Consider the following 26,177-nt stretch of genomic DNA (forward strand, 5'->3'; position numbering starts at 1 on the left):
TTTTCTTTGCCAAGCACAGACTTCATTGGTCCAGCTTGTACAGTGTCTCTTATTACAACAAAGACGATAGACAAGTCTCAGACACATGTCGCTCGCAGGATAGTCAGTAACGCAGGTGTGGGTACTCTGCATTTCTATTCTCTCTTACACGAATTCCGAACCCTCGAATCGGTGGGAAAGTCAACAGTTTGAGGGCCCATATAGCTCCATCATAATGATACATACTTGGAGCAATACTTGAGGCGGACTATCATTGAATCGACTCAAGAACCCTCGAGAAACCCCTTGGCGATGTTACATTGAAGTCCTGTTGGTCAGACTTACTATGCAGTCCTGTCAGCGTCACTGTGTTTCCTGATGAAAGGATCCAGTCGGGTCTCCAGGCCAGGACTCAACATGCATGGACAGTTTTCAGGCGCATGCCAACTAAGATGCTGTGTAGACAAAGCGTTTCTTTGACCTTTTTTTATCATTTTGATAGTTGAGGTTGACTTTGGTTTTTGGTAGCTTTCGTTTGGCTTGTGGTTGGGCGGCTGGTGAAAGAAAAGAGGAAAAGGCCCTGGCGCTGGAAAACGGGCCTATCCTCGTCGAATATTTCTTCGACCTTGAACGCTTTCTTAGCCATTTTGACAAAGGTCATGTCCGCGCGTCTCCTCTTCTTGAAACAAAAGTACACGACAGCTGCGGGGTTAAGCTCTAATAGAGCCTTAAGCGTAGACATCAGGAGAGGGAAAGCAGGTTCGAAATAGACACATTCGCCAGCCAATATCACGTCTGGCTTTTGCTCCAACACGGCAGCTGGCAAGTCTTCGCCCCTATATGAACAGGCCAGTCAGCTTGGTGGCTCGCACTCATCTGACCAGGGGATTGGTAAGGCAGAGGAGGATGTTACACATGACAATACATTCGAATTCACGTACCAGTTGAGCACCATCGCCTTGGCTTTGTCTTGTAGGTTGTTTAGCTCGATGTTGTGCTTCATCAGCTCATACATCTCCAGCTGGTCCGTCACTAACAACTGATTTTGAAGCTGACATTCTAAGGCGACGGCAAGACCGATGAGACCGCCGCCAGCTCCAAGTTCCAATCTATGACCAACGAGTCAGCAAGTCTACTCCGTCTTTGATTACACTCACACTGTCTATGCAGACCAAGACAAAGGACCCGGTCCAAGTCACATGCATGCGATAGCAGTGTCGAAGTTGAAGAAAGAGCGCGAAACTCACATCCGAGCGTCAGCAAGCCGGTCTTTGTGGTAACGCAACATATGCTTGCCGAGAAGCATTCCCGCGGGCCACGTTTGCCCACCACAACCAGATCGCACATCTTCGTGCACCTTGAGAGGACTGGAGAGAACGCCATCGAAATCGACAGTCGCAACACCACTGGCCTTGAAGGACGGCAATGGAGCAATGTCCTCGCTGATTGTGACTGGGTCCATCAAAGGGGACGACGGTGGACTGCTCATTGCGAAAGAGTTGTCGCTGCTCTGTCCCTCGATTTGAGTCCCTTGACTTTTCCAGAGGGTCAAAAAATAGACTGCACGGAGTAGTCGGATCTATCACGACTAGTAGCCCTCAAGGGATAGTGTTGAAAGTCGAAGGGATATCGATGCAGTGGAGCTTGAGAGGCACTGCCCTGCAGATAAATCGAGGAAGATGGTTCTGTTCTATTCAAATGAAGCAAGAGGAATAACTTTCTATGACTTTGTTGTTCCGCCCCTTCAGGTAGGCTACTCCCTCTTGCACCTGCTAACCTAGAATAAGATAGGCTTCTATCGAGTATCTGTGAAAAGCACAACTGCCCTGTGTCACCTGCAGACTTTTTTCCTTCTAATCAACCTATGGCGTCTCTTCCTAGGTACTCGACTGCTCCTCTTTTGCCTCTTCTACTTGGGCCGATTAGACTGCTGCTTTTTCCATTTGCATACGTGTGCGATCCAGACTCAAATAGACCCTTTTATTTTTGTTGGCCGTCGCCGTCGATCAAGGGTGCGCTACATCCTCTGCTTGAAGAGTCATCGAGACAGTTGAGCGATTGGCTCGTTAAAGGCTCTGCGGGACTGGCGATAACGACTAAACTATCCCAAAACCCATACTCCGTTTGGATAAGGGCTCCTCCACAAATAAATTCGCCGAGTTGCCCTTCAACAAGAGAAATCGGGGGTGATCCACTGCTGTCTCGCTCGAGTGAGTGTTGCTACTAAGAAAGCTGATAGATTCAAGGGTCAATTCATGTTACATCAGGTTGACGACTCCCAGGGAATGGCCCATGTGATAATATCAATATTCAGTGGCCATGCTGAGTCTAATGATCAAGGGAGACGTTATATGATATCATAGCCAATATATGCTCTTTCAACAACACCATTGCTAATTATTGACTCTCCCTCTCCAGCCTTCCTTCCCTAGCTCGATGGAGCCAGTATCCTGTCAACCTTCAAGATTACCATGTCGAGTTTTTCATCATCATCATGCCGAGTGGCTACGATGCCTCACCAGTCTCTCTGGGCTGCCAGGCCTTCCATAGGAATGTGACTACAGCTGTATCAGCCTGGAGTACCGCTCTTTTGGTTATACCCGCCACACGTCAATGTCTCTCCACCCCACGGGAAGTTCTAGTTAAGCTGAGACATCTTGCCTCCTCTTGAAATGGACGAATGGATTCAACACCGGTTCCCTTAATTGACTATCACCACCAATTTTTCTCCCGTGGTTCAAAGAGGCTCAGTGGAGAAGCTATACAGGAATGAAGGGCTCAGTATTCCTCTAGCTCAAGTCTCCAGCTTGCCAGCCATCAACATGTCATTCACGATATGCCTTCGTACGGTCGTCTGTCTTCCGGCCTTCCTGATCCTCACTTCTCTTTCCTTCATCCTTTCGGCTCTATTCAGCGAGTTCCTATTCACCTGGATGGCGTTTCATGTTATTCTATTCGTATTTCAACACTGAACTGTGCATTGTCATGCTATGATGACTTCCTTCATACTCGCTGTTCTCCTCCTTACCATCTCAGGACTCACAAGTTCTCAGCCAACAATTGACTACCCGATTAACTCTCAGTTACCACCAGTAGCCCGGGTAGATGAACCCTTCTCTTACGTCTTCTCTCGTTACACATTTCGATCAGACTCCAAAATATCATACTCACTTGGGGATGCGCCAAAATGGATTTCCATTGACAGCAAAGATCGCCGTCTTTATGGCATCCCGACCAACGACACTGTTCCCAGTGGCGATGTGGTAGGCCAGACAATAGAGATCATTGCCAAGGATGATTCTGGCTCGACGTTGCTAAGTTCGACTCTGGTCGTGTCGAGGAACAAAGGCCCCTCCCTCAAAACACCACTTCTGGAGCAGATGGAAGATTTTGGCGACTATTCGCCGCCATCATCACTAATCTCGTATCCTTCTACAGAGTTCAGATTCACTTTTGATGCCGCCACATTTGAATACCAGCCCAATATGATCAACTATTATGCGACTTCCGGCGATGGCAGTCCCTTACCTGCTTGGATGAGGTTCGATGCTGGTTCATTGACATTTAGTGGCAAGACACCTCCTTTCGAGTCACTTATCCAGCCTCCTCAAACTTTTGACTTCGAGCTTGTCGCTTCGGACATTGTTGGCTTCTCTGCCGTGTCAGTTGCCTTCTCTGTCATTGTGGGTAGACACAAACTCAGTGTTGACAACCCCAACATCACTCTGAACACGACCAGAGGGAAGAAGCTTGAATATAGCGGGCTAGCAGAGAGCATAAAGCTTGACAACAAACCTGTGAAGATCGACGAGATTGATATTTCAACAGCCGGTATGCCGGACTGGCTGTCCCTGGACAAGAAAACATGGGATATCGAGGGAACACCAGGGAAAGGCGATCATTCAACCAACTTCACCATCACACTCCGCGACTCATACCAAGATACACTCAACATATACGCCACTGTCAATGTCTTCACTGCTCTATTTCGCTCAACTTTTGACGGTATCCAGGTCGAGGCTGGAAAAGATGTCGATCTTGATTTGCGGCCCTATTTCTGGGACCCTGATGACATTGACCTTCAGATTTCAACCAAACCGAAGAAGGATTGGCTAAAGCTTGATGACTTTAACATCACCGGGAAGATCCCTGTATCGGCTTCGGGAGATCTAAATATTTCTGTGACAGCTTCGTCAAAGACTTTAGACGACACAGAGACCGAGGTTCTAAATTTGAGCGTGATACCGTTTGAGTCCACATCCTCGTCGACAACTCAGTCTCGCACTTCATCAACATCTACGGGCACGTCTACTTCTGTCGCGCCCACCGGAACCTCTTCAGAGCCTGATGTACAGTTGTCTGATTCAGATGGGAGTCTGACAACTGGTACCCTCCTCCTCGCGATTCTTCTGCCTCTTCTGGTTGTCATCTTTCTTTCGACGCTGCTCGTTTGCTGTCTCCTTCGCCGCCGCCGCAAACGACAAACATACCTCTCGTCCAAGTTTCGCCATAAGATCTCCGGACCTGTGCTCGAGAGCCTTCGTGTCAACGGGGGCTCGACGGCAATGCGAGAGGCCGACAAGGTCGAGATCATAGCAGCTGCAGGCAAACAACAACGCCGCCCGATAAGGACGCCCCATTCTGAGATGGATTCGGAAACGCTAGTCATGGCATCTCCAACATTGGGGTTCATGGCGACACCTCTTGTTCCTCCGAGATTCGTCGCTGAGGATTCCAACACCAGTGTATCTCGGTCCCTCGGTACACCCAACAGTGAGGACGAAAGAAGATCCTGGGTCACAGTTGGAACTGCAACTGCAGGGCGGCCAAGTCGTGACTCTTTGAGGAGCCAACGATCGAACTCAACATTATCACAGTCAACTAGTCAACTGATACCACCACCGGTGTTTTTATCAGATGCAAGACGAAGGTCTTTCATGGGGGGCAACGACGCAGCTGACTCCTCGCTCAATGGTCTCCCCAGTATCCAATCTCAAAGAGCATTATTCCAACAGGGCTCTGACTACTACACAAGCGGCAATGAAAGCTCATTAGCCTTCGCTTCCTCGCATCTTTCCAGTCCAAGGCTCTTGACCAGGGTTCCAACACGAGCGCCAGATGCTCAGCTCGGTTCTCACGCCTCAGTGGGTGATGGTGAGGGCCCATCAATAGGAGCAACTCAGAGCCTGCCAGCATTGAGACGACCGGAGCTAGTACGTCTGTCCACCCAGGAACTGCTTGGAGAGGATGGTGGCCCCAGTAGCAGGCCATGGTATGATTTGGAGGCACCGAGAGGACTTTTCAGTGATCTTTCATTTGGTTCCGGGGAGAACTGGCGAGTGTACGAATCCCAGCGCGATGGAACAGGCGCGTCATATCACCAGCTTGTGGATGAGTCGCCTTTCCATCCACTTCGACCAAGCACGGCGATGAGTTCCAGCCGTGATGGAGCACAGCCTGGAGAGCGGGCAAGCTCGGAACTGATATCCCCAAGCCAATGGGGAGATGCTCAGAACAGCATCAGGGGATCCTTGGCGTCTTTACGGCAAGGCTTGGGGCATTCGATGAGCAAGTTGTCTCGCTTGAGTGTCGATCCGCTCAGTGTTCCTGGCAGCAGAAACTCGAAGCCAGCAGGAAACTCATCGGTGAACTGGAGAAGAGAAGACTCGGGCAAGTCAGAAGGTGGCAGCTATGCCTTTCTCTGAGTTGAAGGACAGTGAGTTGAAGTCCTGTATTGATGATGTATATGTTGGAGCATGAGATACCCTGGCGCTTTGTATTTGTTTTAGTATATTGATGCTTTCTTTTCTTTTCTTTTCTTTTCTTTTCTTTTTCTTTTTTTCTTTTTCTCCCTTGGTGTGTTCCTTGGGAGAGGATAATTCAGGGGTTCTTCTCTCTATAGATGGGGTTTACGAAAATATGTTTGGTCTAGATTAGTAGCAGAAGTCCTCAAACGACAATCATAATCTCATTAGATTAATAACACATTCCTACTACCCTTAATACTGGCAAGCGACACACGAAACAACACCAAGTTGTTATGTACTGTAAGGACAGATGGGCGAAAACAGTCTTCAATGGTCAACGCTTTAGGGTAAGTTAAACTGTTTATTATACAGATCTGTTATATACAAGTAGCCTTTCAGGTATTGCGTACCATCAGAGTTGACAGCTTGATGTCCAGATCTGCCCCTTCTTAAAAGTTGAGAGTTACCTGTATAAAATAACATAAACCCTTCACTTAAAGACGGGCTCCTCGGTTTCCAATTTCTCTGAACCTCAAGTCTCGGGGATAGCATCATCCTCTAATAAAGAAGTGATCAGCCACAACCGCAGCCACAGCCCTACTGTCAATCAATACCTCAATCACGCACGGATGGGGATAAGAAACTGGGTTTTGTAATTTTGGAGCCGGACCGGACCGTCATCAAGAGAAGGGCACGCGACCTGATCTGAGGCTTATGTGTCGCATCCGATCAAATCAGGTTCTGAACAGGTAATTCTCAACAGCCACTCAAAGCATGCAGGGTAGCACAGATGAATAACACACGCGGCTAGAAGTGGCGAGGACGACATGGAAATTTTTTACGCGTGACAGTGAAAAAAAAAAAAAGCGAACGAGAGGGGACTGTTTAGGCGCCAGCGGCTGACGGAACTCTTACTCGACACGACGTACTTATGCACAGTTTTTTCCCCCTCGACTAATTTTCATGCAGTGGGTGGTTTTAAAAAGGCTCAGCTTAATTTAGTGTATCAATGGGGTGATAGTTTGTATGGATGCGTACATCATAGCCACTGACGCGAGGTCATTGTATCACCTCGAGTTATTTCATACAAAGCGTGGCTGTCAGTGGCGGTCCCATTCCTGTTGGAACAGGGGTTAGCAGAAGAGCAGATTGATGATGTAGGGACAGGAACAGTTCAGTGTATTCGCCCCTGCCTTGGACTAGAATGGTGCTAAGACCAAAGTAGTTGAGCTCTTTCAGATGGGATGGAGGAGCGAGATATCATGGTTGAAAACACCTTGATTGGCACATGCTGGTTGATATCAAGCTGTGCCCAAGGTCCCCTAAGGTATTATGCCTCAAGGAGCACAAGATTCAGCAATACGTATCCGTGGATGGATACTGCACTTGACAGTTCCCCCGAGAAAATGCATAAATCCATATTCATCCAATACCTGCGACACCCCGCCTCATTTGATTTTCAAAGCCCGCGCCTCAGGTCGAGCCCAGCTAAAGACGTCCACCAGGTAAAGGTAACGACCTAGGGTGCTACTGTTAGGCAGCCGCTCACCTGGAGAGCTCCAAATTTGGTGATCGCCACCACTGAAGCCTAGCGATCGTACAGCTAGCTACAGCACTAGCCCCCCCGCTATAGGTGCAACCACCCGCCCGACATCACCTCACCTCAACAATCCACACATCCAGATCCATTTCTCGCACGTCGAAATCTCCCTCTTCCGCATCAACAGAAAGCGTGAATCCACCCTTGACCACGCTCCCGGCGCCGGCATCGTAGTCTACCCCATTCATCTTCTGTTCTGCCTTTTGCTTTTGCTATAGTTTCTTCTCCTCATACTACTCATACTCGTACCTCTTGTTCTTACCAAATAACTAAAATTCTCTTGTCGAGCGAGATCTTATCTCGTCATCCCCCCCCCTCTTCAAACGACCCTCTCCCCCCCGCCAACCCCTCGTCGGTCGATCTTCCTCATCTCTTCTCTCCTCTCTCTTCCGCTCGCCGTCCTGTCTCGTCCCAGCAACGCCTAGGCTTTCTTTCGATCGAACCGGCCATAACAATCTATAGTCATGGGTCAGACTCTATCGGAGCCCGTTGTCGAAAAGGTGCGTCTTGTGCCTTTGAATTTTATGTGCTCGTCTCGATCATCTGCGCGGCTCTGCTTGGTTTTTTTTTGTTTTGCATTTGGCCATTGGGATTTAGTACTCGGACCTGGCGCGAGAGGGGCAATCCTGCTCAGTCATGAGCCCCTCACCCAGCACCGGCGGCGCTGGAGCCCACGCAATACCAATTTCACCAGCCGCGCCTATATCCTCAGCCTTGTCGGGAATATGCATCGACCACCGGAGGCTTTAGGCTTATAATTTGGCTCTTGCGATCATTATTTTTCCACGTCTATGCTCACATACTGATATCCGCTTCCCCGATGTTTCCGCCTGCTGCATTGTCGTCAGACCAAGTCCCGCTAACGCTTCGTTTCTACCCCATAGACTTCGGAAAAGGGTGAGGATGAGCGCCTCATCTACGGTGTTTCTGCCATGCAAGGCTGGCGCATTAGTATGGAGGATGCTCACACCGCAGTACTCGACCTCGACTCAGCCAAGTCTCACTCCAGCAAGCTGTCCTTCTTCGGTGTCTTCGACGGACACGGTGGTGACAAGGTGGCACTGTTTACCGGCCAAAACATTCACAACATTATCTTCAAGCAGGACACTTTCAAGTCTGGTGACTATGCTCAGGGCCTGAAGGACGGTTTCCTCGCGACCGATCGCGCTATTCTCAACGGTATGCGCCAGCTTTTGGTCTTTTCCGTTTCCCGCCATGCTCGATAATGGACAAATCGTCGCCTGGCCTCTGGAATAACAACTGCTAACGTGTCATGTTTCGCCAACATCAGACCCCAAGTACGAAGAAGAAGTTTCCGGTTGCACAGCCTGTGTCAGCTTGATCGCTGGCAACAAGCTCTATGTTGTGAGTTCGCCCCTCACCTTTGTTTCCTCACTATGGCTTTCCCCTTCATATCCCATTGGAGGAGGACATGCGACATCTCTATAAGAAGCTGACCCGTAAATTCAGGCCAACGCTGGTGATTCGAGAGGTGTTCTTGGCATCAAGGGTCGTGCCAAGCCTTTATCTCAGGACCACAAGCCCCAACTCGAGAGTCAGTCACATCACTCACGCAACACGAGCGACAATACTGACATCCCCACTAGACGAGAAGAACCGAATCACAGCTGCCGGTGGCTTTGTCGACTTCGGCCGAGTGAACGGAAACCTCGCCCTCTCGCGTGCTATTGGTGATTTTGAATTCAAGAAGAGTGCTGAGTTGTCCCCCGAGAACCAAATTGTTACAGCCTACCCCGATGTTGAGCAACATGATCTTACAGACGAGGATGAATTCTTAGTCATTGCTTGTGATGGTAAGCTACGTCGGCTCGAGTGATGAGGGAATAACAGTACTCACTAGCATAGGTATCTGGGATTGCCAATCCTCTCAAGCCGTGGTTGAGTTCGTCCGACGAGGCATCGCTGCCAAGCAAGAGCTCGACAAGATTTGCGAGAACATGATGGACAACTGTCTTGCCTCCAACTCCGAGACCGGTGGCGTTGGCTGCGACAACATGACCATGGTCATCATCGGCTTCCTCAACGGAAAGACCAAGGAAGAGTGGTACGAGGAGATCGCCCGCCGGGTCGCCAACGGAGATGGCCCATGCGCTCCTCCTGAGTACGGTAAGGATGATACCCGTTCTGCGATTTAAGTTGGACGTCTAGACACAGACTGACGTGAAATTGGTAGCCGAATTCCGAGGACCTGGAGTCCACCACAACTTTGAGGATAGCGACAGTGGCTATGAGATGGATCCTGAAAACAAGGGACGAAGCTTTGGAGTTGGTGGGTACCGAGGCCGGATCATTTTCCTCGGCGATGGCACTGAGGTTCTTACGGATTCAGATGATACAGAGATGTTTGACAACGCCGACGAAGACAAAGACCTCGCCAGCCAGGTCACCAAAAACCCGTCATCCGCCGAGAAGGACACCGCTCCTGTAACCGCCCCTGGCGCCGCCGCCGCCGATAACGCTTCCGCCGATACGAAACCCGCCGATGTAACCGTTACGAAGCCTACCGACAAGGACGCTGCGGAGGAGGTGAAGAAGGAGGCCAGTGTCCAGGAAATCAAGAAGGAAGAATAGGTTGTTGTCTGAAATTACGGGGGCAACGGGTTTGAATTCAACCTAGGTGTCGCTCCTCCCTTGCACCTCCGGTTATGTTTCTCGGATCCCAACTTTCTGGGAAGTTTAAAGGGCAAGTGGTAGATGGTGGTCACGAGAGGAGGTTGTGATATTCTCATGTTAAGTCTTGCATCTCAACTTGTCGGTGTATTGGTGTCAAACCTGGATCTGGATCGTGTGCTCTTCATCGACTTGCCGAGGCGCATCACGAGAAGAGCGAGACTCGGGAAGGATATCATGTTCTGGGCTGAGGCGGATACAAGGAAAGAAAGAGAGAAAGAAGAGCGAGAGAAACCTTTTTTTGATGTTTACGCACGCATGGGATTCCCATTTTCTTCACGTCGCCATGAGATCATCAGTCTCATTCCAATCTTCCGTTGCGAAAGCCAGCTTTTCCCCCCCACAATGCTGGGATGATATGCTCGAGTATGGTTGGATTGTTTTTAGAGGGATTAAGAGGCAGTATAGCATATACAGGACACTAACTGACGGCCCATTGTTGTTTTTTGAACGGTAGGCTCGGTTTATTCAGACGTGAGTTGGAAAACATCTATATCCGTATCTCTCCAGGAGCTTTCATTGTAATCCTATAGACTTTGGCACTTATGTAATGTGGGTGAACACATGCACTGATCTCGGGGGCAAGATAGACCGTAAATTAGTGCGAGTAGTGAAGATTCGTGGTGTTCTCATAACTTCGTTTTTATTTATCGATGTTCTGGTTTCCGTCTCGCCCGTCCTCTTCTAAAATGTGCTTTTGCTAGTGTACATGGTATGTCCGTGGTTTTCTATCATAATCTGCCCCTTGAAAGTACGGGTAAAATGGGTAGGCATCCTAGAAGGAATTGTAATATACAGGGTGGAGTGATGTAAGGTGATGAAAATATGATATTGTTATATAGGGATTGTATGTGACGCTTCTCACAGAAGTTCAGCAAGACTTAAATCGAGTCTCTTCTTCGAGCTTCTTCGAGCTTCTTCTCGAGCTCCTTCAGAGCAGCTTCAGGGGAAGGAGTGGAATCTGGTCCTTCAGGAGGACCATCTTGACCACCGCCAGGCGATTTTGGGTTCGTCTTGGGCCCTGCCGACAAAAGCTTTGGAGTATCATCATCAACATCAGGCCAACTGTCAGGCTCTTCTTCTTGTACTATGCTCGGATGATTTGAATCTGCCAGAGACTCATCCCAACCCTCAATCATATGCGCCGGATCGAAACGACCCTTGAGTCGCACGTTGATTTTCCCAGGTTGACCGTCAGCTCTGCGAAGCTTGACGATGAGATCCTGCACCTGAATGGGTTTACCAGCGCTGATCTGGGAGTGCATGGGCAGGTCATTGGAGCGATATGAAAGTCCGAGCGCATATTCGAGGGGTTTAAGGGGAACATAGCCCGCCCACTTGTCAAGGATGACACGCTCGACTCGGGACATGACTACCCAAAGACGAGGAATCTTGTTGGCTAGAATATCAGGGATTGCCTGTCTAGGGAAAATGCCTGGCTGATGCTCAAGCTTTTTCCAAAAGGGGTCTTTGTGCGTGCGAAGGAGGACTTGGCTCAGCAAGTTTCTCGATCCCTTCTGGAGCTGACGATGGAGGACGCCGTAGAAGTAGACAGTTCCGAGGGCATGTGGTGAGCGTGTTTTGACCGCAAGTGACAGGAGAGCACCATAAGTCTCCTGGTCAGGCTCGCAGCCGGCGTCCTTAAAGAGTGACATAGCCCAGAGAGCAGTATCCCAATCTCTAGACTTGGCCGCGTGGCTGAGGAAAATGTTGATGGTCTTGAGCTCAACTCTGTGGCCTGAATCGGTATGGATACTGACCAGTTTCTTGCAATCTTCGATTCGAGGATCTTCTGGACGGTGGAAGCGAAGTAGTTCAGTGGCAATACTATTGAGACCATCAATCGCTAGCCAGCCCTCACCATAGCGTTCCTTCTGCTCGTCCAGGAAGCATCTCAGAGGTGTTCCAGCTTTGAAAGCAGCATATGCATCGAGAGAGGCCATTACATCGGCGATCCCGCGACGCGTGGCCTGGTGATTGAACATCCCCAATTGGTACATGGCCACAATGACCTGCCTCCTTTCGTCCTCACCCCTGACCAGTCGAAGGAAAAGCAGCCATGTTCGAATGTTAGGGTGATGATAGCGCGCCTGCATCCTTCGGAGAAACCTATAAAAGAAGCCAATATCACGCTTGTGAGTGTAGCCTTCAAGCATGATGTTGTATATATCAGTGTCCATGGGAATGCCTAATTCCTCTCCCAATTGTACGAGATGGTTGGCAGAGGCACGATGTCCACCTCGGAAGGCCATCATGGAAATAGCCATTTTCAAGACAGGGACAGTAATGAATGGTTTTGCAGCAGGGTCCTCAAAGGCATCAACAATGAGCTTAATCCTGATGCCATCCGTATCGATATATCTCCCATTCACACGCCTTTGGCCGTAGAACCTGATTGCTAGATGAGGAGGCACCTTTCCATAGCACAGCGTTGAGATATAGTGTTCAAAGTTGTCATGTGTCCATAAGGGCGGTCGCGGGATCTGCTCGTATGGCACATGGAGAGAGTGAGGCTGGTACTCTTTGTGCACCCAGATATTGTCGTTATGGTCATCAGGGAGCGAGGCGCCTCCGTTTGGCGCATTTTCAATGGTTGGCCACAGCTGCCTCGTCTTGTAATCCGACGCCGCCACTTCTCCCAGCTCATAGATTTCAGCGTCTTCGCAATACCTCACAATCTCGTCGGCCACCTTGACCAATATCTTGCTCTGTCCACGAAGCACAATGGCAGAAGGATTACGATCCACCACTGCCCGTAGTTTCTGGAGCACGCCCGTCGCAGAGTCGACATATTCGAGATTCTGGTTGTTGACTTCGATATCCCACGTTTTGGGTAGGATGATCCTTACAGCCGACATGTTGGCCCTCTCGCTCCATTGCGGTGTCATGCGCTTCATTAGCCCAAAACACTCTATCCATTGCGGAACTGTCTTATCGAAGTGGCTCCAGACCACACCCAAGCCGGCCTGTCGTCGTGCGTCCCGCCTATGCTCCTGTACGCTTGCTTTGTTCGCCTGTTCGTTTGGATATTGAAGTGGCTTTCCGATCACAGGTTTAAAGAGCTTCATAGCATCTTTGTCTTCGACCAGTCGAGGCGCATCGATCCTGAACGCATCTTTAAAGGCTCGATTGCGGGATTCGTGAGTATCGTCTGTAACTAGGTTGGCAATGACCTGCTCAGGCTGTTGTTCGCTCACTTCGAGAGACCTCTCAGGAAGGGCTACAAGAGCTGTTTCTGGGGGTTCAGTTGAGTTTGTCCCATCAGAATATGCTGTCGTTGACTCGAGCCGGATAGCGTAGGGATTGGATATCCTGGAGGGCAATGGGGCCCTTGATTTTGGGAAAGGTCCTGAGAAGGCAGAGCATCGCGACCGAGCCCGCCATATTGACTTGATCGCCAGGGACATTTGTTATAATTCACGCATCGTCGAAGGCGTCTTAGTTCGAGAGGCCCCCCGTTGAGAGCTGGGTCCTTGGCTACTAGATACCTTGGTATAGTAGTCTCAAAATATGGCGGAAAAAAGATTGGCGCGGGCGGGCGTTATCTGTTATCGCGATAACGGACCCGCGAAGTCGGCCATTGCATCACGTGGGCACCCGAATGTCATATCTCGACTTGACTCGTCGTGTATAAGGCCATGTCAATGTGATAAACCAAAACGAATCATGTATGTAGTAAACTTATAAAGGTATTACAATAGTGACCAAGTAGCTTGTAGTTACCAGCATCAAATCGCCAGCTGCACCAATGCAACAACGCCTTGTCTGCTTCCCATCAGATGCCCATGTTTCTTTGCTCATCACAAGGTTGAAACTTGACAACCGTTTTCACTCACGTCTCCGATGCCTCCTTTTTACCGTTAACCATAGCCTTTTCCCGCATTGGATGAGCGCCGCCGCTCTGGTCGACACCTTCCCAACTTTCATCCCACCCTTTATCTTCTTTGACTGCCTCTTTCGCCTCGCCGCTCTCGGCCATTTGCTTGACATCGCTCCAGTAGGCTAGCTTCCGAACCTCTTCATCAGCATGATGGACGGCATCCTTTAATGCCTGGTTTCGCTCTCGTAATTCAGAAGTGTTCGTCTTCTTCATCTGGGTTGTCGTCTCGTCATGAATCTCCATCAATCTGCTGAGCAATATGCGACGTGATTGTTGGAAAACAAACAAAGACATTATCTCATGCATCTCGTGCTGAAGGTTTTGGAGGTCCGTTGCATGTTCCATGTAGTTGTTGACAGCGTCAAGCTTCTCTCGGTCTATCCTGGCTTGTCGAAGAGCGCGCATGAGGTCGTCCACGTTATCAATATCGGCAGGATTCTCGTCCGCGTCCGCGGCCGACATCTGGCTCATACTCGAGCGACTGAGACGACTGCTAATGACACTCGCGCGAGACTTTGGTGATTTGTGAGAAGCTGGCCGTATCGTGAAGTAATCCGTGTTGAGCATGTGCGGATCGGCAGACACTTCCTCCGGTCTCTTTCGCACCCTCTTGCGAATCCAGGCACGTCTTCGAACAAACGAGTTCCACCACTTGCCGCTATGCCAGGAAAACTTTTTTGAAAAGTGGAAGGAATATTCCCAGCCATGTTCGTCGACACCTTTTTGATAGTTAATTCGCCATTCGGGCCACGCCCATTCCCATGTAGGGTCGGGAACTTGTGCATTATGGATGTTGCTTGGCGAAGCTTTATGGTACCCGTTGGCTGAAGCAAAAACGTCAATGTCTACTCGATAAAGGTGACTCATGTTTCTGGGTTTGACGACTTACTCCAAGCAGGTGGATCAAGACCTCCAAGAGCTTGCGAAGAAAACAAAGGAATGCCGCAGAGAAACCCACCCCTTTCATTCTCGTAAAGGATGTCTATCGCTGTCTCGCGTTCGACATGAGGCTTCCTTGGCTTCACATGTGGATGATCTCCATGAAAGCCGTCGGGGGTTGGCTCTGCTGATACGTCAGACTAATTTGAGATCCGATATCGCGGGCCATACTGACCTTGGACTTCAATGGATGGTCTTGTTTGTGGGGGCGTTGAAGGTTGGCCGTTCTCAATGCGGTTCGATGATGGATGGGTCTGGCTTTCACCCTCAGTATGGGAATCGTCATGCTCATTGGTGTGAGCATTGTTGGGCGTATTGCTCGATGGCTTCTTTTGGCCGCCATCTTGCTCGTCACGATTCCCTTGTTGTTCCTCCTCGTGTTCGTCCTCCAGGTCCAACAATCTTGAGGTTGTTGAGTATCTCGTTATATTATGAGGTTCGGGTGTAACTGACCCTGCCGGTGTCGCGGAGGCATCGTGGTCGACTAGGGCAATTTCATGATCGTAATCTGTAGGCTTGAGTCCCGCGGGACGACGCGAGCTCTTGACCCTCAGCATTGCAGCTGTGCCGCCCGGGGCTGATGGCCCGGTCACAGATAGGAGAGAGCTTGTTTAGGTTGTCAATGATGGCGGAGATGAATTACGTATGGTGTTTGAAACGAATGATGGCACGTGGGAGGCTATTCCGCCGCGTCTCTAGACAACAATGGAGACAGCTGACACTAGATGATCAGAGTGTCACTTAGAATAAGGTAACGCTGTGATTAGAGTAAAAGATGAAAAAGTGAAGTGTCAAAAAAAGCAGACTAGGAGAGACATTATGGCGTTGTGAGCTCGGAGGAGGCGCTACTACTGACTGTTAGGGGCTCCAACCTGCTTTAGGAGACTGTGGCGGGGCGTTCAGCTGAGGCAGCTTCCGTGTTGATAATGATGCTCTATTATTGTAGCAAATATCCAATGGAAAGTTTCATGAGCTAATAATACAATTCTTTCAGTTTAGGGGCCAAAACAAGAAAGAAAAAAAGAAAAAGCAAGTGGCAGCAAGCATAGACGCGAAGCTAATGGTCAAAATAAATGTAAAGTGTATACTCAATTGGAAAAATATATACAGACAAGTAAGCCGTGTCGTTCATGATCGATCGTCGTCACAGCTTCAGCCAGGTCCAAGAAGAATAAACTACTGAAGTTCGATGATGTAATGCCGGTTTACGGCGGGTCGGGTACTTGCATCTTTCAGTGGGGCCGTTCCCTGGAGGAAATCCATGAGGTGCAGCTCCCGTCGGCGGTTCATCACTTTAGCGTAGAATGTTCGATCAACAAAAAAGTCTAGATTCAATTCTGTCACTAGAAGTGAATCATATTACGACATCAAGAATTAGATGCAAACTGAAGGACACCTTGCTGCCAGTACAAACGATTGGAGTATGCGCCTGAGAATCTTGTGTCACACAGAGAGATGTGATTACACCTTCAGTGAAGATTAATAAATCCACCTCCACGACCAGAATTACTAGTGTCATGGTATCTCTACCACAGCACCATAGGTAATGCTTTGTCCGTCAAGCATCCGTACCTAGTCTACTCACCAATTGAAGCTCATAGGTAGCAGTGTCAGCCCACCAAGGTTATAGTACGTATCCGCGTTCAGTTCAGCCATCACTCATCACCTCATGATCCGAGCAATTGGTCTCCCCGCCCTCGTTACGTCATGTACTTGCAACCATCCTTTCCAGGTTCGCATATGAGCACATGGAAATTTGATTGACGAAGAAGAGGGGCACGACCAAGTAATTTTGACTTGCAAGCGAATCTTCCTACCTATGAGGTATGAGGTAGTTCCAAGGTAACAACCTAGCCTAGAAAAGAGCTTACTTTCCTTTGCCTTAACAATAATAAATACCCGGCCATCATCTCCTCATCCATCATTGCATCTTGTCACTCCATACTCAACCCTCTCTAAAAACACATCACAACAACACACACCTTCGCAAATAACAACTACAAATCAATCAAAATGTCCAAGTCTCGCACTCCTCTCATTCTTGGCGGCGCTGCTGTCTCTGGTATCGGATACTACCTCTACGCCGCTGGCGGCAACCCACGAGCTGCTGAGAAGAAGGCCGAGAGTATGCGCTCTCAACCCCAATGCCAATAATTCTACTAACATCTCAATAGGTGACGCCCATAGCGTTGCTGCCGATATCAAGAGCCACCTCCCCGGCCGTTCCCCTAATGCTGAGGGTGAGCTGAAGGGAGCTGGTGCTGCTGCCGGTGCCAAGATTGACAGTGTTGTACGTTTGTTCCCCAAAACACTACAATTATGTTCTAGTACGTTGCAATCATGTCCTAACCCAATCGCAGGCTGCCGAAGCCGACCGTCAGGCTGGTGTCATCAAGAGCAATGTCGAGTCTGTCGCCAAGGACGCAAAGGCCGAGGCCATGAGAGTAGTCGACAAGTTCGACCACCGTGTCGAGGCGGAAGCCGCAAAGGCCAAGGGCGGTATCTCGAGCTGGTTCGGTGGCGGCAAATAAGCGAATTCTCAACAATCAAGAATCAAGAATCAAGATGAAGCAACTGTATTACTTATTTTATCAAAGTCGGAGCCTGGGGTATCACTTTTGGGATTGAGCGGGCGAATGGTCATGGCCCAGCGGCATGAGACTGGCCGTGAGATAGCTCTGGGTCTCTGCATGCAATGTAATTCGATAGTATAAGAGCAATGAATCACGGTCAACAAGAAGAAGACGTACATGTTTTGGTGACATGCGGTGTTTAAAGACTATCCACCGCTTCGAATATTGTCTAAGCTCATTAGTTTCATATAACCAAGTCCAGAACTCCAATCCATTTATCAATATAATCCCTGGTGATCACCAGGTGCCAGTCTCTCTAATATCAGACAACCCTATTGCTCCAATTCCTCAGCCACCAACTTAAGTATTTCCTCACAACTCTTTCTCGCATTTGTGGGCTTCTTGGCAATCGCCTGCCACACTTCGCCGTGTCGAGGTTCATTCAGCACGCACTTCGTCACCACATCTGCCCGCTTCTCCTCCGTACCATGTTGGCACAAGAACCGGTAGTACCAAGCCCAAGAATCGCCGTAGTCGCTGTCCAGCACAAGAGCCTTCTCGAACCAGTTTTGCGCCTTCTCCAGCTTACGATCGCCCCAAAAGATGCGCGCCACAGCCACAAACAGGATGGGGTCGCTGTCCACCTTCTTGATAGCTTCGAGACTGCGGGCCTTGCGCTGTGTTCTAGGTTCCAGATGCCATATCTGTTCTGCCCAGAGGAGACCACTCTTGGGGACTTCTTGTTGCGCCTTTGCCATCATTGACTTGGCCTGGGCTGTGTTGCCTGCTCGACGTTCTAGTCGTACTGACTCGCACCACAACTGCGCATTCTTTGGCACAGCGAGTCGAGCACGGTCAAGCACCGATCGAGCCTTCACGGTAAGACCGGCCTGCTCCTCAAGCCTGGCATACAGAAGCCACAAGGGAACAGACTTGGGTACTGCCTTGACTCCTGTGGCGTAAGCCTCTCTCGCTTGGCCAGTTTTGCCGAGGTCCTCATAGATCTGTCCCTTGAGCATCCAAAGCTTGGCTGCTGCAGGAAACAACTGAAGGGCCTGAAGGACAAGATCTAGAGCAGCCTCGATGTTGCCCAACACTCGTTCAAACACAACACTCTTCATCCATACACGATCTGTGGGAGCCTTCTCACGGGCAATCTCCAGAAGCTTCCGGGCTTGTTCGCCATTGCCATTTTCTGACTCTAGCTTAACAGCGGAAAGCCAAATATCCTCGTTGTTGGGGTTTTGGTTGAAGGCACGTTTGAGAACGAGACGAGCATTATCCACCTCGCCAGCCTGCCACTTCTCCTTGGCCAGCATCATCCATAGGTCCTCGCTCTTGGGGCACGCCTCCACAGCCTTCTCCAGCACTTGCCAGAGCGACTCTCGGGTTCCATGGTTCCTTTCCAAGTCTGCTGCTGCCATCCACATCGTTCTACTGTTGACGAATATCCGTAGTGCGTAGGCGTAGATGGCCCTGGCTGTCTCGTATTTGCCTCGGTTGATACTTGCCCTCGCATCTTCCATCCATGTGTCTTTGCGATCATCATCCTCGTCCAAACTCCAACCTAGAGTCTCCCGAATGATGTTCTGACAGGTAATAATGGCACCTTCCTCTTCGCATCTTTCTGCCTCTGCAATCCACTCCTCGCGCTTGGGCATCGCAGACTCCTTCGCCAGGACCTGGACACCACGCTTGATAACATTGACCTTGGTACCCTGTCCGAGCTGTTCCTGTAACCGTGCAGCCGCGATCCAAATCTCGTGTGACGTAGGACAGGCCTTTCGAGCCTTGTTGAGGACCTTCTGAGCGTTCTCTGGTGTCTCCAATCGTGCCAAGGCCAACCAGAGATCCACAGAGAGGGGAATCAGTTCGGTGGCCTTGGCTAGGAGCAGCTTGGCATCATCGGAGTTTTCCTCCAAGTTCACTGCCTCCTTCCATAAAGCCTCCGATTCAGGGATGTGGTCAAGCGCTTGTCGGATAACTCGCTTCTTGTTGCTTGGAATTGTCTCTAGCCTCATTGCCTCGACCCATAGTCTGACTGATGTGTTGTTGGCCTCAATAGCTCTTCGCGCAATAATCTTTGCATTTGGAGAATCGCTGTTAAGTCGAATGTTCTCAAGCCAAGCATCTTCACTTTTAGGACACTGTGTACAACCCTTGTCGATCGTCTTTCGTGCTGTTACACTCTTGCCTGCCAACTCCTCGAGTCGCGCCGCCGCGATCCAACCCAAAGCGTTTGTGGGATTCGTCTTGACAACAGACTGCAAAAGCTCGCGAACACGGTTGATATCTCCAACTTGAGCTTGCGCTTCACTCATCTGCATCTTGTTGAGGCTAGTAAGATAGCCTTGAGGGTCGATACTAGTTGATGTACCTGGCGCAGCAGAATCGCTCCCAGCTTGCTCCAATCTGGACTTGAGCACCTTGTCGCGAGCCGCGCCGATCTTGGCAAAGTTGGTCATTGTACCATCCGCAGCATCGCTGCCACCAGCGTTGGATGAAGTGCCCTCATCCATAACTGTTGTTCCCATCTCGCTCGAATCACGCGCTGCCGCAATGACGCTGTCGGGAACAGCATAGAATCGTTGTCGCAACGCTTGCTTGCTACGCCGGTTCTTGCCTGTCAAGTCGCCAACTTCGGGTAGATTTGCCCATTCATCGTCAGTAACAGTCGCCAGAGCTCGCTTCAAGTCGGAAAACTGTTGTTGAATTTTCGGGTTGTTTCGTTCGTATTCGTCCTTCTCGGCCTGCTCTCGTGCTTCGCGCTGCTTTTTTCTCCGGTCCATTCTCTCATCCACCCATTCCCAAATCTTATCGGCCTCCTCATCATCTTTGTCGTATACACCCCCAGCGAAGAGCCCAACTTCGTTGTCAGGATCTTGATATCGTTCTTCGTCACCTCCCTCGTCTTCATCCTTTTCTTTATCCTTGCCCTTCTTATCCGGCGCAAGACCTAGCTGAGCGGCACGCTTCGCAAGAGCCTCCTTGATCTGATCCTCGCTGGGTCCATCTCGAGCAGGGCCAAGATCGGATCGTGTCGTAAAACCTGTTGCGCCTCGTCCGAGACCAGCGACATAGTTCTCAGGGGCAGCCTGATTGAGGAAATCGCGTCGCCCCGACATGCTGACGGCGAGTCCTTTGTCTTGCTATTAAATTAATGAGTGTGTCGATTGAATCCAATCCCGAGGTTTGAAGAGGGAAGATCAAGGTCGCGCAGAGCTCAGATGAGAATGGAAGCAGTCCAAAACATAAATGCGGGTCAAAATTAGAGAGCTCTAGGCTCCACAGTCCGCCACTTTCCGTTGAAATCTGACACCCTCTACGAACGACTCTGCCAAACGTTCATTGGCAGAAACAGTTTTATAGATGTCCCAGGAAATGCCACTATAAAAAATACCAAGAGGCTTCACATCTGCAAACACCTACGATAAGACGTCACCAATACTAAATTCTGTCAGGGCCATGATACTGTGTCGAGTAGGGAAGCGCCTTGATCTCCCATGTCCATGAGGTAAACTGAGAAACGGCCCAAAAGTGATTGCGTTTAGCGTTCCCACAATGAGAAGCTCATCTTTCATATAGATTTTACAAGGATATCTTTCTTTCATGACAGTAACAGACTTTCTGTTGAATTCTGCATTCAACGATATAATCGCTCTCTTCTACCCGTCCTAACTACGAAGCATTTGATATGTGCTCCAATCCACATCTTCCTCTTCAAGTCGGCAAGACTTTCTTTTCTCTTCTTGTGTGTTTCATAAGCCGTTAAAATTACAACGTATAGTTGCCGCTTTTCCTTCTATGGGTTTTGTGAAACGAAATCAAAGCAATAACTCCATCCCTAACCATTCTCGAAGACTACTCCCAGCAAGCAAATGTGTACCGTACCACACGGCACAACTTTGTACATGCTCACCAGGTCAGGCTTGGAGTGAAAACAACCCAAGAAACACCGGACAGGAAGCATAGGTGTTAAACCTGTCTATAAACCAATGAACAAAACAATGAAACAAAATCTGGAAGCTCATGTCCCTATGATGTTCAGCCGTAATGTGGATGGAGGTTTACATCCAACGCCGCTGCTCCCTAATGTGACATGCTATGCACGCTCAAAATACACAAGACAAACGGTGACTTGACAAAAGAAAGGCTAGAAGGGCTTCTGCCTCTCTCGGGGCAGCCTCCCATCTAGTTTGAAGGTTCAACCTTGGTACTGTTCGAAGGATCGTTTGAAGAATTTGGACTGACGGCCTTCCTCCCTGATACAGTGGCGCTGCGGATACGGGCGCTCATCGGAAGAGTATATTTAACCACGCCCTTAACGATCAGGTCAAATTCGTTCTGGTAAATTCGCTCCCAACGTCGTGAGCCCCCCACTGTATTGTTCAGAGGGTATTCGAGTTGCATCTCTCCAGTTGAAGAAGAGGTGCCTTGGTGGAAAAGAGAGCCCTCGAAAGTAAGAGGACTATCGAATTCTGTGATCCGTCCCAGAAGAACGTTGGGTCTAAGGTCATCATCTGGGTCGGGATCATCCAGCGGAGGGTCGTTTTCGGGGTCATCTGACACACGTAGATCATCTGGGCCGTGAGGGAAAGGTCGCGCCCACCAGTCCGAATCTGTTCCTGTATATTCAGATTTCGCGAAAACTTCTAGGTTTGCGTGGTCTATTGTGACGACGACGATGTTAGGATTATGTGCTTTGACGGTCAAATCGAACATCAATACTTGGTCGCTGGTCACCACGTTGTGGATAGCAGTGATTTCGATTCCAGTCATCGGCTGCGAAGTAGCAAACATGAAGCCGATAGCGCCAGTAATGACAAGCATGAACATCATGGTAAGTACTAAACATGCCGCAAACCGGTTCAAGTATGACGACCGTCTTGCAAAAGTTTGTGACTCGGCCTGTCGTAGGTTGTGCGGCCCACGCCGGCTTCGACCTGAACGACCTGAGCGGACTGAGCCGAGAAGAGGTGTACGCTCATCATCTGCTCCTGTCGTATCATCCATATCGTAACTGGACGACATCTGCATCGCAGAACGTTTATGTCCAAAATGGCGCGGAGCGTTGGAGTGAGCGTTGCGCGGGCTCGGTGGCCCTGAGGAATTGCGAGAATTAGGTCCAGCGAGCTTCGACCTCGCAGCATTCGGAAATGGGGACTCATTATCAAATAGCGAGGCATGGCCGTTACCAGGCTGTCTGCCCCAGCGACCAATGTGGTGATGGTGTCTCGTCGTACCTCGTGTTGACCCACTGCCACCACTGCGGTTAGAGCCTTTGCCATCCTCAGTTTCGACTGCTAAGCTCTCATTTCCGTTGCTGGTAAAAGTGTTGACGAATTTCATCGTCTTCTTGGGTCCATGAGCAGGTCCTCCACTCTCCATAATACCATAAATGGATCGCAGATTCTGGCGATCAGCCTGGCTAGCCATAGATGTAGCACTGGGAGTCCTTGAATGAAATCGGCGTCCAGCCCGATCATTGCCATCCGGAGGGTTAGAGTCGTAAACAAAGGTCTCTTCAGAATCCGAGGTGTTTGCTTCGTCAACAGCGCTAGCAATCGTTGCCTCGAAAACATCAGCTTTGGAGGATGCTGGATAGATATTAGCAACATCCCTCAATGTCAGTGTCACTAGTTCAGGCTCACCATTCCCTGCGTTTACTGGGGGCTGTTTGCGTGTAACCTTCTTCTTATCCTTTTTCGGTTTTATTGTCTCCGTGCTCTGTTTCGTCTTCAGAGTTCCATTTGTTCCTTCACTTTTCTGGGCGGTTGTGAGCGCAACCTGTGGCACGCTTGGAACAGTCTCGGTCTCTACTGTCATGGTCTGTATAGATCCATCCTGCTTCGACTTCATTTGCTTATTCGACATGGCACTAGACTGTCGAGTAATTATGGGTGGAGGAACGGATGTCGGTCTTCTTGTCTCCGCCTTGTTGTTGCTGGTGTCGCTTCCACTCTCTTGACCGACCAAGCTGTTCTTTGCTCGTAGAGCCCGTCCATCGGGAAGTGCGGTATCAGAATAGTTGTCGGTGCTTGATAACTTTTCCTTCACCTTTTCCACTAAAGCCGACCCGCTTGGAGGATTGGGAGAGTTTGGTAAACTGACTTCTTGAACCGTTTCCAACGCTACGCGAGCTGGAGTTCGCATACCAGATGGATACTGCAACTCCTCCATCTCGCTCTCCGATATCGTTTGTTGCTCCATAGGCTGCGGCGACGGCGTAGGTCGTTGAACACTAATGGAAGGAAGATCCTGCTCGCTGCGACGTGCAGGAATTGCCGGTCTGTTACTAAACTGGGGGGGAGGCGATCGCAGGCGGGGCGATACGGGCCATCGCGGGCTGTCTTTGAGGTCTGCGTTGAAGCCTGGCTTTTGTGGGGTCGGTGCTTGGATCTGTTGTTGTTGTTGTTGTTCTTGGGAAGGTGTAAGTGTTGGAGTGTTGGTCGAGGACAATGAGCGCGATGGGGCAGCGGAGGACAAGCTTGGTCGTGTCGTGCGTGAAGGACTATTATCGGTTTGGCTGTTTTTACGAGATCGATTACCAGGCAAGCGGTTTGCTGAAGCAGTCCTTCGAGGGCGTCGCGTGGGGGAAGAATCTCTTGAGGCCAAGGGCGAAGGACCTACAGAATTGTTGGCAGAGGATTGTTTTGAGTTCTGACTTCCTGTTGTTGCGCTTGAGGATGTTGCAGATGGGTCGGTCACGTTACGAGACGTACGACCGACGCCAGATGTGCCGTCTGAGACGGCAGATGACTTGTCCATGATGACGGTGGCCTGTGGGAATGGTGGAGTGAATGCCTAGCGAGCATACCACCGGGACGGGCCTTAGCAGGGACAATGAATTGCAAAGCAGATTTCAGAATAGATCATTGTGGTTGGCTCGTCATTGAAACAGAATGGGCGTATGGCCGAGATCGAGGGCCGCGAGAATGTCCAGGAGGGAAAGCCTGCAAAGAGAAGCTAACCCAACCTATTCCGGACGGCTGCTGGCACCTGTCTGTCGAGTGTATGGCAGACGACACAAGCGGACGGGCGGGATATGGCTGGGCAGACAAAGGGTGAGGGCGGATGCAGGTTGACTAGACAGGTAGGAAGAGTATTGAACTAAACGAGGGCGAAACAGTCGGCATGTACAGGATAGAGAAAACGGTGCGATGACGAGATGTAGTGAAACCGTTTATTGTCGTAAAAGACGTGATGGTGGTGGTGGTGGTGGTGTTGAGGTCGAGAGTAAGTAGTAGTGAGCGAGCGAGCGAGCGAGCAAGTGAGTAAGTACAGTATGATGGTAGTGGTTGGCGGGAGTGACGGTGGGTGTAGGCGAGAAGATGGTGGTGGACGTAGTCTTGGCCGTAATGTGATGGATGTGGATGTGAGAGAAAAGGTGACGCTGGTGTTGTACCCGGCCGTACCTATATCCGCACTCCCGTCAGGTCCTGGTTAAAAATCCGATTACTGACGCAGCCGGGTACGTAGATCAAAGTACCTTTTTTCTTGTCCTTTTTTTTTCGCTCACTCAGAGAGTCTTCCGGAAGAGCAGCGCCCCCCAAAATAAGAGACATGGGCTGGCTCCCGGGATGGGGCCTGGAAAAGAACCAGAAAGGAATCACGTAGGGGCAAGTTCTGGCTGGGGTAAATCAATTGGATTGGTCAGTTGCAGTTAGCGTTGAAGCATGACACAATCTGTCGGGTCGCCTTGGTACGAAAGCCCTGGAGACACAGAGAGTCAATGTCTTGTTGGGTTGGACGAGTCTAGATTGAAGGGAGGATAGCGCGGGTGTTAAAGCTGACACTGATTTACATCCAACATCAGGCTATGGTTTAGGGCAGAGAATAGAGCAACAGGAAAAGAAAAGACGAAAAAGAAAGCAGACCTCACGAGCTATTCAGAGTTTTCAACCACGATGATGTCGCAATTATTTGCAGTTCATTGGATCCCGACAAGGATGTCTTTTTCCGCCTCTCCTCGCTGAGTCTGAGTGGGTGTGGTTTGGGGTTGTAAGTGAGTGACGGATTGTGCCGCCTTCGACATTGATATGATGAAAATGTTTGTTTTCTATCACTGTTATATGCACATTGAAGTAATATTACGTCTTTCTGTATCACAATAACTAGTCACAGGGCTGAACGACTAACGCAGTTGAAGGATACTCAACAAACCTTCCAACGTTGTAGCCCACTCACTGGCTGATGGCTGTTTCTCAGCAACTACTTGGTTATCAGAACTGGTTCCTGAAAGTCAATTATAATTCAAAAAGGTCAACGCCATGATAAATGCTCATGTGACTCGAATAAGGCGATCGATGTTGACAGCTTTCCCTGATAGACATGTTAAGCCTAACAAGCTCAAGCTAGCCAAGACCATTCATCAAGTGATGCTCAACAATGGCGATGATGACGATGGGAATCGGAATAAAGTAGCCACTTTGTAACTCTAATTGTTGCCCCTAGTGAATAGCTTCCTTTGTCTGGGTATCAAATTCACACTGAGCCTCTCTGTATCTCAGCCCAACAACATCTCAAGCCTCAAAATGCTTCTTCAACCGCAAAGCCCCGTCCCTTTCAAATTCGCACTCGCAATAGCCCCTGCAACCGGTTCCTGGCACCAGGCGCGACACCAAGGATCCAATCGTAAGCAGAGCGGAGAGCCCTTGTTTGGCGGAAGTCATCCCTGTAGCCGGTACCTGATTGCTCCCACACCAAAAATGCCTTCTCTGCCCGCTCTCAGATCGTCGCGAGAGGACTTCCATTTCGCTTCTTTGTGT

The 26,177-nt window shown here is 49.8% G+C and overlaps 8 protein-coding genes across 8 annotated transcripts; 3 read left to right on the forward strand and 5 right to left on the reverse strand.

The window, feature by feature from the left end:
• Positions 1-357: 357 nt before the first annotated feature.
• On the reverse strand, positions 358-1,468 carry FOBCDRAFT_292993 (putative methyltransferase-domain-containing protein; the record flags this gene model as incomplete). The annotated part of the gene is made up of 3 exons (XM_031183692.3): positions 358-815; positions 921-1,088; positions 1,227-1,468. 3 exons carry the CDS (start codon positions 1,466-1,468, stop codon positions 470-472), a joined length of 756 nt encoding a protein of 251 aa, XP_031039334.2. The 3' UTR covers positions 358-469.
• A 2,167-nt stretch (positions 1,469-3,635) lies between these two features.
• On the forward strand, positions 3,636-5,812 carry FOBCDRAFT_222926 (uncharacterized protein). The gene has a single exon (XM_031183693.3). It carries the CDS (start codon positions 3,813-3,815, stop codon positions 5,682-5,684), a length of 1,872 nt encoding a protein of 623 aa, XP_031039335.3. The 5' UTR covers positions 3,636-3,812; the 3' UTR covers positions 5,685-5,812.
• A 2,446-nt stretch (positions 5,813-8,258) lies between these two features.
• Positions 8,259-9,918, forward strand: FOBCDRAFT_201462 (phosphatase 2C-domain-containing protein; the record flags this gene model as incomplete). Its single annotated transcript, XM_031183694.3, has 6 exons — positions 8,259-8,505; positions 8,618-8,691; positions 8,797-8,881; positions 8,934-9,140; positions 9,193-9,453; positions 9,521-9,918. 6 exons carry the CDS (start codon positions 8,259-8,261, stop codon positions 9,916-9,918), a joined length of 1,272 nt encoding a protein of 423 aa, XP_031039336.3.
• A 725-nt stretch (positions 9,919-10,643) lies between these two features.
• Positions 10,644-13,529, reverse strand: FOBCDRAFT_222933 (uncharacterized protein). The gene has a single exon (XM_059609622.1). The coding sequence runs from the start codon at positions 13,422-13,424 to the stop codon at positions 10,899-10,901; it is 2,526 nt and encodes an 841-aa protein (XP_059467199.1). The 5' UTR covers positions 13,425-13,529; the 3' UTR covers positions 10,644-10,898.
• A 164-nt stretch (positions 13,530-13,693) lies between these two features.
• On the reverse strand, positions 13,694-15,598 carry FOBCDRAFT_34209 (uncharacterized protein). Its single transcript, XM_059612140.1, has 4 exons — positions 15,290-15,598; positions 15,012-15,238; positions 14,787-14,960; positions 13,694-14,721 (listed from the first exon to the last, which is right to left on the reverse strand). The coding sequence occupies exons 1-4, from the start codon at positions 15,391-15,393 to the stop codon at positions 13,850-13,852; spliced, it is 1,377 nt and encodes a 458-aa protein (XP_059467200.1). The 5' UTR covers positions 15,394-15,598; the 3' UTR covers positions 13,694-13,849.
• A 1,105-nt stretch (positions 15,599-16,703) lies between these two features.
• Positions 16,704-17,581, forward strand: FOBCDRAFT_34215 (uncharacterized protein). The gene is made up of 3 exons (XM_031183703.3): positions 16,704-16,961; positions 17,011-17,126; positions 17,197-17,581. The coding sequence occupies exons 1-3, from the start codon at positions 16,850-16,852 to the stop codon at positions 17,365-17,367; spliced, it is 399 nt and encodes a 132-aa protein (XP_031039345.1). The 5' UTR covers positions 16,704-16,849; the 3' UTR covers positions 17,368-17,581.
• Positions 17,576-20,621, reverse strand: FOBCDRAFT_222941 (U4/U6-U5 snRNP complex subunit PRP6). The gene has a single exon (XM_031183706.3). It carries the CDS (start codon positions 20,532-20,534, stop codon positions 17,742-17,744), a length of 2,793 nt encoding a protein of 930 aa, XP_031039348.1. The 5' UTR covers positions 20,535-20,621; the 3' UTR covers positions 17,576-17,741.
• An 869-nt stretch (positions 20,622-21,490) lies between these two features.
• FOBCDRAFT_34226 (vacuolar segregation subunit 7-domain-containing protein) lies at positions 21,491-24,335 on the reverse strand. The gene is made up of 2 exons (XM_059612141.1): positions 23,061-24,335; positions 21,491-23,006 (listed from the first exon to the last, which is right to left on the reverse strand). Exons 1-2 carry the CDS (start codon positions 24,175-24,177, stop codon positions 21,601-21,603), a joined length of 2,523 nt encoding a protein of 840 aa, XP_059464874.1. The 5' UTR covers positions 24,178-24,335; the 3' UTR covers positions 21,491-21,600.
• Between the last annotated feature and the right edge of the window lie 1,842 nt (positions 24,336-26,177).

The sequence above is a fragment of the Fusarium oxysporum genome, chromosome V (genome assembly GCF_013085055.1).
Source record: "Fusarium oxysporum Fo47 chromosome V, complete sequence".
NCBI classification, from domain to species: Eukaryota; Fungi; Ascomycota; class Sordariomycetes; order Hypocreales; family Nectriaceae; genus Fusarium; species Fusarium oxysporum.